Source organism: Capra hircus, chromosome 8 (genome assembly GCF_001704415.2).
Source record: "Capra hircus breed San Clemente chromosome 8, ASM170441v1, whole genome shotgun sequence".
In the NCBI taxonomy this organism is placed as follows: Eukaryota; Metazoa; Chordata; class Mammalia; order Artiodactyla; family Bovidae; genus Capra; species Capra hircus.
The window spans coordinates 100,634,400-100,648,378 of record NC_030815.1 but is presented as its reverse complement, the minus strand read 5'-3'; the positions used below and the strand labels follow the sequence as shown (position 1 = coordinate 100,648,378).

Genomic DNA, 13,979 nt, shown 5'->3' with positions numbered 1-13,979 from the left:
CTATTTTACTTTCTGTCTCTATGATTTTGACATCTCTAGATATTTCATGTAAGTGGACTCATACAAGATTTGTCTGTGACTGGCTTATTTCATCTGGCGTAATATCCTTAGGGTTCATCCATGCTGTAGCATGTGACGGGATTTTCTTCCTTTTTAAGGCTAATATTCCATTGTAGGTATATTTCATATTTTCTCATCCACTCATCTGTCTGTTGATAGATACGCTGGTATGTTTTATCTGTTGTGACTATTGCTGATATGAATATGAATGTGCGTGTATCTCTTTGAGATTGTGCTTCCAGTTCTTTTGTATGTATACCCCAAAGTGGAATTGTTGTTGTATGATATGATAATTCTATTTTTAATTTTTTTGGGAACTGCCATCCTGTTTTCCACAGTGGCTATATGATTTTATGTTCCCACCAGCAGTAAACAAAGGGCTCCAGTTTTCTTCTAGAACCTTGCCAACGCTTGTTATTTTCTGTACTTTTGATAGCAGCCATCCCAAGGAGTGTGAGGTGGTTTGACTTTCTAAGTGGTTCCAGTGCTAGATACCTGAATTCATGTTATACCACTAAACACATTAAACTATAAATTACTAGTTGGAATGGGGAACAAAACTTGAGGAAGAATTGGATCTCATTCTTAAGTGGCTGATGTATTTGTATACATGTGTACTCCTCTACATCAGTACCTGTTAAGATGTTTGTAGTTCTTCTGGTTAAGGAATTTATTGGCTTTAGCAGCTACTGGAAAAGTTAGGAGGAAGTTATTCTAGTCCTTGCCTTTTCGTTCTGTTTGGCCAAATCCCCAGTCATTGACTGCAGATGTCTGTTGACTTGGTTTCTGTATTTAAGGAGAGATTAAGTACTTGGTAGTTGATACCTTAGAATAATTTAACTTGAAATTACAGTCATAATATACTGCACATATATATAAGGAACTTAAAATCACTTTCAGTTTCAGAAAGGCTGTAATAAAAGGAGAGATGGCTGTAAAAAAAAAAAGGAGCTAAGTATCTGAATATTTGCTGGTTGTTGTTTATGACTAGTAGATGCTGTGTGTGCTCTATGCTTAGTTGCTCAGTCGTGTCTGACTCTGTATGACTCTATGGACAGTAGTCCACCAGGGTCTTCTGTCCATGGGATTTCCCAGGCAGAAATACTGGAGTGGGTTGCTGTTTTCTTCTTCAGGGGGTCTTTCGGACCCAGGGACTGAACGGCACATCTCCTGCCCTGGCACACGGATTCTATACCATCTGAGCCACCAGGGAAGCCCCAGTAGATGATAATAAAAGCAAACTACTTGATGCCAGCATTGTTCCCTCCCCCCGATATTTTATTATAAAAATCTTCACGGACATACAGAAAAGTTGATTCTACATATGATGTTTCACTACTGGCTTTATCACATATCTGTCCATTTTCAAGCCACACTTTACAGTGTTATTTTAATTATTTTGTTATTTTTGTTTAAAAAAGGATTGTGGTAAGATACACATACGTAACAAAATCTACCATCTTAGCCATTTTTAAGTGTACCGTTCAGTGGTGTTAAGTACTCAATCCATCTTATTTTGATGCATTTCAAAGTGAATTGGAGACAACAGTACACTTCAGTATTTCAGCACTAGCATTCTTTTAAGTGCTTTGTATATATTGTTTTATTCGTCAGTATAATCCTGAGAGGTAGGTAAAGTTATTACTGCTGTTTTATGGCATGGAAAACAGGTGTTTTAGATTCCCAAGATCCCACAGCTAGTAGGTGGTAGAGTTAGAGTTGGATCGCAGATGGCTCACGGGCATCGGTAGCCAGCCTGTAGGCTGTGTACCCCGGTGTACCATAGAGCAGCAAGCCTCCACCTTTTGGGCACCAGGGACCGGATTTGTGGAAGACAGTTTTTCCATGGACTGGAGGTAGGGGGTGGTTTGGGGATGATTCTCATAAGGAAGGAGCAAACTAGATCCCTTGCATGTACAGTTCACAGTAGGATTTGCGCTTCTTTGAGAATCAAATGCTGATCTGACAGAAGGCGGAGCTCAGGTGGTAATATGAGCGATGGGGAGTGGCTGTCAATACAGAGGAAGCCTCGCCTGCCTGCAGCTCACCTCCTGCTGCCTGGCTGGCTTCCTAATAGGAACCTGGAGGTGGGGGACCCCTGTCGTAGAGTGTTCATGCTGATGAAGAGATGAAGTCAGATGCATTCCTAACTTCTCAGCGACATGTTACTTTAGTCCAGTTATCTGACTGCTTTTTTTACACTGCTGTGGGTGACAAAAGAAGTCTGCTGATGGAATTAAAATACTGTTGAGAAGAAAGAGGAAGAATACATGTAAAGAGATATGTCAGGCCCAAACTGTATGAGTTGTTATAGATTATACTAGAGTAATACTAACAGTTTTGGTCCTCAGGTCTGTTATTTTGAGATGTGTAGTTGGTAACACTGCCTTTCTGTCGATTTTAAATCATTGCGTTTTACCATTGCACTTGAAGTGATATGCATGTTAAAAATTTAAATGGAATCTATAGCTGCTCTCAGTGTATCTGCTACCACACTCTAGGAGCTCCTGAGGAGGAAAACTGATGGGTAGGCTTGTCTTTTACTCTTCTCTTCTCTTCTCTTTTCTCCCTCTCCCTCTCTCTCTCTCTTTTTTTCCGAGTAGTGTCATGGAGTGGTATCATGTATGAAGGTTGCCAAAAGGTAAGCAGGATAATCTTGGGTTGGAATTTGTTAAAATTTTTTATCCTTTCACAAACATCCTGTCATTGTCACTTTGAATCAGGTGATTGTAATAGAACAATGGTAAAGCTAATGTTTATTGAGAACTTACTGTTGTGTTCTGATCACTTTGTACATGTTAATTGGTTGAATCCTTACAACCCTGTGACTTTGGTACTGTTACTGTCTGGTAGAGCTGTCTCATATTACAGAGCTGGGGCTTGAACTCAGAGTCTTTGATTCCAGAGTTTATGTTAATCCCGTGCTACTGCTGTACTACTGTCTCTGAAGGGGAAAATACAGTTTATAAGAAGATCAGCATGGCTTTTTTCCCAATGTCTTGCTAGCCTCCAGAAGAAACCTCTTATCATGTATAAAGTGTTGTAAGATTCTGATGTTCATTGAGTAGGACATAATAGATTTTTGGGGAAGATGCTGAAATAGAGAACAATTATTTCTGACTGCTAAAGGCAGTTCTGAAATCTAGTTTGTAAATTAAGATCACAGTCTGTAGTTTTCTTTCTTTATATTTAGGGTAATGTAACTGTTTGAAATGGGATGAAATTCAGTGCAAGGCATGTCTAGTTTTTCTTCCAATATTATCCTCTGCCAATGCATGGAAATGTTGACATTGTAGTTATATTTTAGCAGTGGGTAGGGAGATCTGACAGGAGAGGAAGCATTTGAGACTTTTCACCTGGTCAGCTGTTCATTGGTTTCGTATTTTGGGCTGTATAATTCTAAGGCATCCTTAGAACCTGATCTTCTTTGGGGTAAAGGCAACTCAGGAAGGAGCAACAGCCTGGACTCTCAAACACATGGATGCTACTCAGCTTGACCGCTCGACACAGCCACTTTAGTTTTCAGATGTTGGCTAGATAGTCGTCATGTCATATGTCTTCTGAGAGAGTCTCTGCCAGTGCCAGGCATCTTAGTGGCTCTTTTAGGGAATGAGACAGGGAGGCTGTGTGTGTAGCTGTGTAGGTGAACATGAGTCTGTGAGCACACTGAAACAGCCCCCAAGAGACGGCTGTTTTAATGGCAGCCATGCATGCAGCTGAGCTGAGCTGTGTAAACAGGCTAAATCAAGCCAGTATCATCTCCGTTTTGATTACTTAGCTAAAAAGGAAGGTTAGAATGGAAAATAGTGATGGTATTTCTGCTTTTTATAATTTGTCGTTTTTCACTTTTACCTCCTCTTGTTTTGAATTCTGCTTGCACTAACTTGTAATGTTTCATAAGGGCCAATGTAGGCGAGAATAATTGGCACTGGGGCATTTGACTTTGTTCAGAAGATAGATGTTAAAATTGTAGGCACTGCCAGTGTGCCCAGATGGTTTGATCCAAGTTGTTGGTCTCTGGTTTCAGTCCTGACCAGTCTCTGCCATGATGCTTGCTGTCTTAAATGCCTTGTTTTCCCTACACATTTTCTGGTTCAATAAGCAGACTTTAAAAATGGAGTAACTAGCTTATGGTCCTGGCCTCACAGAGCTTATCATTCAGTGTAGTATTTTTTGTTAGTTGTTCATTCATGTCTGACTCTTTGAGACACCATGGATTGTAGCCTGTCAGGTTCCTCTGTCCATGGAACTCCAAAGATTGGAGTTAAGAGATTGGCCCTTTCTGCCTTTTACAGTTTGAGATCTTGAGCAAATTATATTTCCTTACTAAGTCTCCGTTTCTTTCCCATAAGAAATGCATGTTAATGCAATGTACAGACAGTTAAATTCTATATAAATTATTATTCTTGGTGAGGGATGGTGGTAGGAAGTAAAGCTGGGAAGATAGGTTGGGACTGGCTTGCATACGAATGCCCACACAACTAGTCTGAACTTTATTCTGTAGACAGTAGAGGACCATCAAAGGCTTTTAAGCAGGGAATGTAACCTGAGTAGATCCTTTTATAAGTTTAACAGGTGGCCGTGATGTTAACACTGATTGCAAGGGTCCAGAGACCAAGAGCAGCAAGACTAAAAGGAAGGTAAATATTACAGTAGCCAAGTTAGCAGAAGCTTAAGGTCTGAACTGGGATAGTGGAAGTGGATTCAACAGGTAATATAATCTAAAATCCTGAAAACAGGCAGAAACTGTTGGCTGAATAGTAGGGAGCTATTCATTGGAGGAGTTAGAAATGATTCCAAGAATCTACCTGAGAGATTACAAGGAGAGAGAATGTAGCCTCTAGACAGATTTTGGGAGTTAAGAGTAGAGATAAGAGAGAACAGGATTGTGTTCAAGAAATAGTGAATCATTTGTTGAATGAATGGGTTAAATTATTGAGGCACCCATGTTGAGTTGTCTAGGGAGACTGTTTTGAATAGTGACTAAAACCTCTGGCCTTGAAGTCAGAACTAGTTTTGAATCCTGACCTTGCCACATTTTATTTTTTTTAGGTATTTATTTGGTTGTTTCAGGTCTTAGTTGTGACTTGCAAGCTTCTCTCTAGTAGCGTTGCACAGGCTTAGTTGGCCTGCAGCAGGTGGGATCTCAGTTCCCAGACCAGAGATCCAACCCACATACCCTTCATTGAAAGATAGATTCTTAACCACTGGACCACTGGGGAGATCCCTGCCATTTTTAAGTTTTAATGTCAAAGGACCTAACTTTTGGGCCTGGATTTCTCATTTGTAAAGTGGGATAACAGAGCTATTTTACAGGGTTGTTCTAAGAGTGGAAAGAGATGATACACGCTAAGGACTGATACAGTGCTGGGCACATGGGTTGCAGATGTGTGGGAACTTTGATTCTGAGGCTTGGGAGAATGTGGGGTGATGTGGACAGATTGTCCAGAAGACAGCTGTCTGGGGGCTATGCATAGATAAGGATGAGAGGAAGTCAGAAAGAACCAGGGAAGGGGATCAAAAGTGTCAAAAGAGGGCAAAGGTTTCCCAGGGTAATGACTATCGACCATTTACATTCTCAATTGTTGTAATGTGTTAATAGCATGTGTGCCCATCCACTAATGCTCCTATAAAAATATGGTATAAATCAGACACTTTGTTCTAATTTTAATGTAAAGTTTTGTATGTTTATGATATATATGTACACGCACAATATGTATGTTTATTGGAGTTTTTAGCCTTAATAACTACCAGTATGTGTGTGTGTGTGTATATATATATGTGTATATATATATAATATATAAAGTATTAGCGTATTACTTCTACACACTCAATTTTTCTTTAACTTAGCATACTTGATTTACAGTGTTGTGTCTGGTGTACAGCAAAGTGCTTGTTATACATATTTATTCCTTTTCATGTTATTTTACAGTATGGTTTATTACAGGATATTGAATATAGTTCCCTGTCCCACACAGTAGGACCTTATTTCTACACACCAAATTTTATTTATGGACATGTTCCTTACTACTTCTCCAATTTGGTAATGACTATAATTTCCCCCCTTATTCTGAATTTGCAAAAGCACGGCATGCATCAAAGTAGGAGATCTTAGCATAAAAATGAAAATTGCTTATTTTGTTCTTTTAAATGGTAGCTATAAATATAAATCTTTTAATTGTTTTTTTTTTCCCTGGTGTTCTAAATAATAGATTCTTTATACAATTGCATATGTACGAGTGGATGAACATACCATTGGTGATCCAGAGGATTTTTGCCAAGACTGGATAAACCATGTATCACATTGATTGTAGAGGTTAGTAGATTTAGTTCCTTAGGATGTGTGCATTTTTTGTAGTAGCATTTAAAAATGCATAAATTTATCAAGTAGCTTTCCCCCACCAGATCTTCATGGGTTTTTCTCCTCTGACTGTCCTGAGATAACCAGTGAAAGTTCATATTAGTTTTTATTTATGTGAAGCTTCTATTCTCTTGTCATCACATAAATATTAACATTTAAAAAAATTATCAAGGAAAAGATAAACCTTAAAGGTGCTACTCAGCAGTGTGTGCAAGGAAGAGGGTGTGGGTGTCAGTTCACAAGTAGCATTGTATACCACAACCAGAAAAGCATGACCTTATGTGCTCCAGGAGGGTCATCATGGGTTTAATTGTTTTATTTATGAAAAGAGCTGTTGAGAAAGGCATCATCAGGATAATTGGGTATTCGTAATTCTGCCAGTTTGACATGTACTGTGATGGAAAAGCCATTAATTCTACTTCATTCCGAGGCTGAACAAGAATATGGTGTCGGGTTCACTCTTGGGTGACGCTGGATAGTCCTGTGATTGAAACTCTAAATTCAGATTGTAATTCTCTGATATTATGAGTTCAATATCCATGAGTACCTGAGATTTGGTAGCTTCAGTCCGAAGGTACATTTTGTTGCTGTCTTTCAATTTAACTACTGGATTCCTCTTCGCCCAGTTCATTCTAGTGTTTCTTGGTGTGTACTTTGCTGCTAATGGTGTATGATGCCTTAATTCATTTACGTGGAATTTCAAGTGACGGAATGAATGGAATATTTTATAAACCAAAGTTCAACTTTAGAATAAACTCGAGTTTATTTTTGCTATTTCACATATTTTTGTTCCATAACAGAGAGGTGGAAAATTGAAAGGTTGGGGAAAGGATTTAGGAGAGAAATGAGGACATTATTTGCGCCTAGATTCTTTTCTTGGAGCTTTTTCATGGGCCTACATGGATAGATGTGTTAATTACGATAGACTGAAGGCAAGCAGGTCAAACCACAAATGCTGGGATTTAAATAATGACTTAAATAAAAAGCTTTCCAGAGTTTACACATCCAAGTGAGCATTGTCGTAAGTAATTAACTGCTTTGGGTGGATCTTAACCAGCACACATTTGACTTTTATGCAGTCTGACCTCTTGCATAGTATGTATCATCTCCTTTAAGCTGACTTTCATAAGCTGAACTAATCTTTCTGCTCATCAGTTTACTAACACTGATTTCTGACTGGGCCTCTGCCAGCGGCTGCCTCTGGGGGAAAGGGCCTCTTTGGGGGTTGGGAGTGTTTGTGGCCTCAGTGCCTCTGGAGTTCGGCCCACATTCATTAAATCTAGGGGACAGGTGAGCACTGCTGTTTCTTCACTTGACCCAGCCCTGCCAAGCCGACTGTGATTTCTTCCACCCCACCCTCTTTGTGTGTGCTGTTGCAGGGGTTGGTTAGCGGGGGAGTGAGGGGCTGTGTGTGTGTGAGCAGGGAGGGAAGAGCATTGCTCTGGGCTATCATGGGTTGGTAGTGGGCTTAAAGTAGCCTGACATTTGCAGATGGCTAGGACTTCTGAAGTAGCTGAAGAAGAAAGGCCACTTTCCTCTTCCCTGGAAAGAGTCTAGTCACTAGTGCATCCTGATGCAGGGGTTTCCACACGGGAGTGTCTGCTGGGGCCCTGGGGTTATTTGAGACTGGTGGATTGGGGAACAGGAAGATGGCTTGTCTGATTGCCTTGGTTCTGGGGCGAAGGAGTCTGAGCAGGGACTTTGTCAGCTGGAACCTCCTGCTCAGGACATCATTGCCTGAGAAGGCTCTTATCTATTGCCCGCTGGGTTCTTGGGCTGCCCTGGCTGGAGGGAGGCAACTGCTGCAGGCAGCATGGAGGATTATCTCCTACTGGGAATGGATTCCGCACCTCCCCCTCCCTCCCTGCCCCCCTCCCCCAGCCACCCATCTTACTATATTTGTATTTACTGCTGGACTGCTCGACATTTTCTTTTTAATACGTTTGTGTTTAATGAGTTCCTTAAAAAAAACAAACTGGGAAATAGGGGCAAGGCTGTCTTTAGAAACAGAATGACATCACAGTTGTAAGCATTAATTCCCAAAGAAGTATCCTACTGACCTCATTTAGATTTTGCCAAGTATTAGAGTGACATTTGGTGACCCAAAATGGGTAACAGGAATCTATAGATGTGAAGTTGTTAAGTCGTGTCCGACTCTGCAGTCCCATGGGCTGCAGCCCACTGCAGGCTCCTCCGTCCATGGACTTTTTCAGGCAAGAGTGCTGGAGTGGGTTGCCATTTCTTTCTCCAGAGGATCTTCCTGACCCAGGGATCAAACCCAGGTCTCCTACATTGCAGGCAGATGTCTGAGCCACCAGGAAATTTCAATAGATGATGTAGACTGACACTTCCAGTTAGTATGTGGTTAGATTTTTAAATTCTGGTAGATTGATCTACCGGAAGAGATTGAGTATTACATATAAAATCTAGATTCCAGCTAGGGCGTCCATGTTCTTCGTAGTTTTAGCCTTTATCTCCTAATTGCAGAGATTGTCAAAGTCCAGAGGGACTCACTGCACTATGCCTGTACTCTATCACATCCAATTGTTGTGAATTTTTTAGTTTAATTTAACTTAATGCTTTTCTTAGCTTCTGGGCCCCATTTCTGAAAAAAAGTGTTTTGGTTCCACCCTTGTCAGTTTGGACATGAAACCCATGTGTTTCGCTGGTGATACAGACAGACACAGACACATACACACCCTTGTTAATTTGGACATGAAACCTAACGTGTTTCACTGGTGACACACACACACACAGATACACACAGACACATAGACACACCCCTCTTTCCCTAAGCATTTCAGGAATTCACTTAGCTCTAAAGCAGCTCTTAACTCATAGATGTAGTGAGTCATGGGGAAAGGCCTTGACTTTCTGCCCTTTCCTGGTCTGTCCTCCCCTTCCATCTTTCTTTTTTTCTCCTATCCTTCTCTTTGCGATAACTTCTGTACTCCTCCTTATTTGGAGCAGAACAGATCTGTCATCTTCAAACCTTCTGGATTTCTTTCTACCTCTTCTTTCTTTTTTAAAAGCCTTAAGCACTTGTCATGATATTAAAAACATACAGTCCCTTTCCCAAGAGATTCTGATGTCATGTGTTATGAATTGCTACCAATCCCCTCCTTTCCTTTGCTGCAGAGTTATCAACCTAAATAGCTTTTCCAATGCATGAGGAATTAATATTGCATATACCCAACAGGAATTTGAGCAGCTTCTTTCTGTGAGGCACTGAGTTAAATGCTGGGATACTAAGAGACTAAGTCACAGTGTCTCAGCCTGCAGAGTTCTGGAGATGGATGAACAAATGGGTACCGTCATGTGGAAGCACATCTCACAGAGCTGTACGGTCTTGGGAAGATTGGCCAGTGGCAAAATGCACAGTGAAAGATAACAAGTGCCAGGGAGATGTAGAAAAGGGCTTTGAGAGTTTGTGGAGCCAGAATGGGGTGTGTAGGTGTGAAGCATGTAGTATTTGAGCTGGACCTCAAGTGGGGAAGAGTTGGGTATGTGGAGATGGAGAGATGGTCAGGAGAGGTTGGGAGGGCATTCCTGGATGAGGGACTAGGTCGATAGAAAGAGCTGGGAAGAAAGAACACATGGTGCACTTAAGCAGCTCTTGCAGTGTGGACTTCTGGTGGGGAGCAACGTGATGCATGGTTGAGAAGGTCCTTTGTGGCTGGACTGGTCCACTCTTAGGAAGGACTTCCTGTCTCCTTTGATATTCACCCCAGGCATATGCTACATGTTCTAGCTGCTACTTACATTTTTAATGTCCTTTTTCCTTGGAGAAGAAAACGGTAACCCACTCCAGTATTCATGCCTGGAAAATCTCATGGACCGAGGAGCCTGGTGGGCTACAATCCATGAGGTCGCAAAGAGTTGGACACGACTGAGTGACTTCTGTGTGTGTGTTTCCCCTAAGATTTTTTTTTTTTTTGATGCGGACCAATTTTAAAGTCTTTTAATCTGTTACCATATTGCTTCTATTTTATGTTTTGGTTTTCTGGCTGCAAGGCATGTGGGATCTTGGTTCCTTGACTGGGAATTAAACCTGCATCCCCTGCGGTGGAAGGCAAAGTCTTAACCACTGGACCACTAGGGAAGTCCCTTTTAATGTACTTTAATGGAAGTGGATCTGTTGTTTTGTTTTTTTTTTTTTTTGCCTCTTGGCAAAGGCCGTCCATTTGCGTTTGGACCCAGTGGTAAGGTGAATTTCCCTGAGGCTTCCCTGGTGACTCAGTTGGTAAAGAATCTGCCTACAATGCGGGAGGCCTGGATTTGATTCCTGGTTTGGGAAGATCCCCTGGAGAAGGGAACGGCTTACCCACTCCAGTATCCCGGCCTGGAGAATTCCATGGACTGTATAGTCCATGGGGTCGCAAAGAGTCAGACATAACTGAGCAACTTTCACTTAACTTATCCGGTGGTAAGGTGGTATAAGCAAAAATGGGATACTTACTATAAGGAGTCAGGGAGTCTTACGAATATAAGAGGGGCTCTCAGGAGGGGTTCGGAACTAAGAATTAGTGGTCCTCTAGTTCTTCCAGCTTCTCTGTGCACCTGAGGAAGAGATGGATGAGTCAGGGGCCATTCCTGTCATATGGGCTGTGGTCAGGGTACAAAGTCACCTTGTACATCGTTGCCTAGCAAGGCTTAGCGTCATCCCCGCCCACTTTCTTGTAATGTAGCATATCAGAAGGAGTATTGGGTTTGCAGTTGGACCAGGAGGTTGAGTCCTAGCCCTGCCACTTCCTACGTTTGTAAGCTCTGTTTCCTCATCTGTACGTTGAAGCGAATATTCCTACTTCAGTAAACAGCAGTAATACTTTAGAGGGAGGTAACTGTGTTCTGTTGTGCACTTGGAGGTTAAAGACCTCTTGGTTCAACTTGTGACTCTATGTCATTAGCTTTGACCTTTGGCAAGTCAGTCAGGATCCTGAGCCCGTTTTTTCATCTACAAATGCAGACAATAGCTGCTCACCTCGCAGGGTTTTTCTGAGGCTCAAATGGCCGTGTAAAACTGCTTTTTGACTGTAGTATATTTACATACATGTGAAGCAGAAGAAACTGAGTACTTTTAGGGAGTCTGTTTCCTTGTGAAATTATTCTATTATAGTCTAGTGTATTTCAGTGGTGACTTGACAGATCTTTCTCAAAATATCCTGTAGTGTTGGACTGTTAATTGATTAATGATGCTGTGAGCAGTGGTCCAAGTATTTTCAGCTTTCCTTTTCAATCTCATCTTCCACTTCAGGCTTCTCAACCTCATTTATAATTTAAAATTTGCTTTCACATTCAGAAAAAAAAAAGTAATGTTGTTTGCAGAGAATTTAAACAAATGTAAAGAAATCTGAAACCTGTCCCCCTGGAATAACCATTTTTCTCTTTTTAATTTACACAAGTAATTCATGCTCATGAAATACTGATAAATTAGTAATGACATAGAATTAAACCAGCAAGCCAGAAAAGAATCCTCTGAAATTCGACCACCTAGGGGTAATTACTACCTTAAATGTAGTCCTGGTCCTTTTGACAGAAATGCTTTTCTTGCATACTTTGTAAGGAATGTTTTGATGTGTAAGTTGTCATGAAGAGGTGATTCATCTAAGGAAAATGAGTTATTGCTTTTTCTTTTCTTCTTTCTTTTTCATTTTCTAAAATATTTTTTCCTTAAGTGATGATACGAGTGAAAGCCACCTTTTATAATTCTGTGAGAAAATAGCGTTTCTTCCCTGACTCAGAGGCCAAAGTTATGTTTTTTGGAGAGCTACGAAGAATGAGTGATTTATCTGGACAGTTTTGTTTCTCAAGGATAATGATATGTTTTCAGAATTATTCATGACTAATGGTAGATAACACAGAAATGAAGCCCTTAAACGTTTCCTGGGTTATTTCTTCCGTGAGGGTTAGGAGGAAGGAAGGTCCTTTCTATCCCTTTAGCTGGAGAAATTGCAGACAGGTGAATAATAAGAATCAGAATTATTTAATGAAAAGTGAATGAATATATTTATTCTTAGTAGATTTTTTTTCCTACATGAATATAATAGCTGATGTAAGCTAAACTGAAAATTGTTTATTTGGGGATTTAAGAATCTCAGTTTCTGATGTGTTTCCTTCGATACTAAGTGTTTTTTACAGGCTTTTTTAGGACAGTTTTAGGTTTGCAGCAAGACTGACAGGAAGGCAGAAAGGTTTCCCATATGCCTCGCCCTGCCCACCAGATGGCACGTATCTTACCAGGGATGGAGCTACACTGACGCATCATAACCACCCCTCTTCTGAAGTTCACACCATGGTTGACTCTGGGTGTTGTGTATTCAGTGGGTTTGGACAGATGTATAATGATACATCATCATTGTAATATCGCAGAGTATTTTCACTGCTTTACCATTCTCTGTGCTTGTCGTATTCATCCCTCCTCCCCTCTTCTTCCCTGGCAACTGCTGGTCTTTTTACTGTCTCCTTGAAGAACATCAAATAGAATCATAGTATGTAGTGTTTTCAGATCGTCTTGTTTCACTTAGTAATATGCTTTTAAGGTTCATTCTTCCATGCCTTTTCATGGTTTGACAGCTCATTTTTGTTTAGTGTTGAATAATATTTCATTGTCTATGTGTACCAGTTTATTCATTCACTTGCTGAAGGACCTCTTGGTTGCTTCCAAGTGTTGGCAGTAAGGCTGAATGAATAAAGCTGCTGTAAACATCCGTGTGCAAGTTTCTCTGTGGACATATGTTTTCAACTCCTTTGGGTAAACACCAAGGAAGGCATTTGGCGGATTGTATGGTAAGAGTGTGTTTAGTTTCCCAAAGTGGCTGTGTTGGTTTGCATTTCTAACAGTAAATGTTCTTATTTTTGTTCTCCCGTATTCTTTTAAGGCTCCTTTCAAGTTTTAAATTTCTTTATCCTTGAAACATAAATTATTTAAAAAAAAATTTGCTCTGTATGATATTTTTCCTGAAAGAAATATATTTTTACTGAAGAATATTTGAAAAGTACATGAAAATATAAAGAGAAATTACTGATATATTTTCTTTTTATATAGTATCATAAAACAATTATTATGGTATGTATGCATATTCCTTTTTAACATAGTGAAATATTTCTAGTATGAAGAAAAATATATCGAATAATCTTAGAAACAGTTATGTCCCCACTCATCTTTGTCAGATCTGTACATTTTTTGCTGTTAGCTTCAGGTCTTTTATTTTTTAATAAGACTAAACATTACTGATAAGATTCAAACTCCCTGTGTTACCCCATACAAATTTTCCTTTTTTCTCCTCTCCTCTCCCCTTCCCTTCCCTTCCCCCTAGGGCTTGTCATTCCTGTGCAGTGTATATCATAAGCAATACACACACACACACACACACTGAAGAGCTTGACATGAGTGGAATTATAATGTACAAATCCTGCAACTTGCTTTCTTTGTTTGATCTTAGTTTTTAAGATATTGTTATGTTGGTCCATGTGACCATGTGACTCTTGCGTATTTTCATTGTTACATGCTGCTGCTGCTGCTAAGTCGCTTCAGTCGTGTCCAACTCTGTGCGACCCC

At 40.3% G+C, this 13,979-nt stretch overlaps 1 protein-coding gene across 4 annotated transcripts in view; it reads left to right on the top strand.

The window, feature by feature from the left end:
- The window catches only part of KIAA0368 (KIAA0368 ortholog), a 111,811-nt gene that overhangs the window by 2,765 nt on the left and 95,067 nt on the right, over positions 1-13,979 (top strand). For 2 of the 4 annotated variants that reach the window (XM_018052592.1, XM_018052591.1), the window contains exon 2: positions 6,273-6,376. The exons of the other annotated variants lie outside the window; for them this stretch is intronic. In XM_018052592.1, the coding sequence (XP_017908081.1) occupies positions 6,355-6,376 (22 nt within the window). In that variant the 5' untranslated portion in view covers positions 6,273-6,354. The remainder of the gene's footprint in view (positions 1-6,272; positions 6,377-13,979) is intronic. 4 annotated transcript variants of the gene reach the window in all.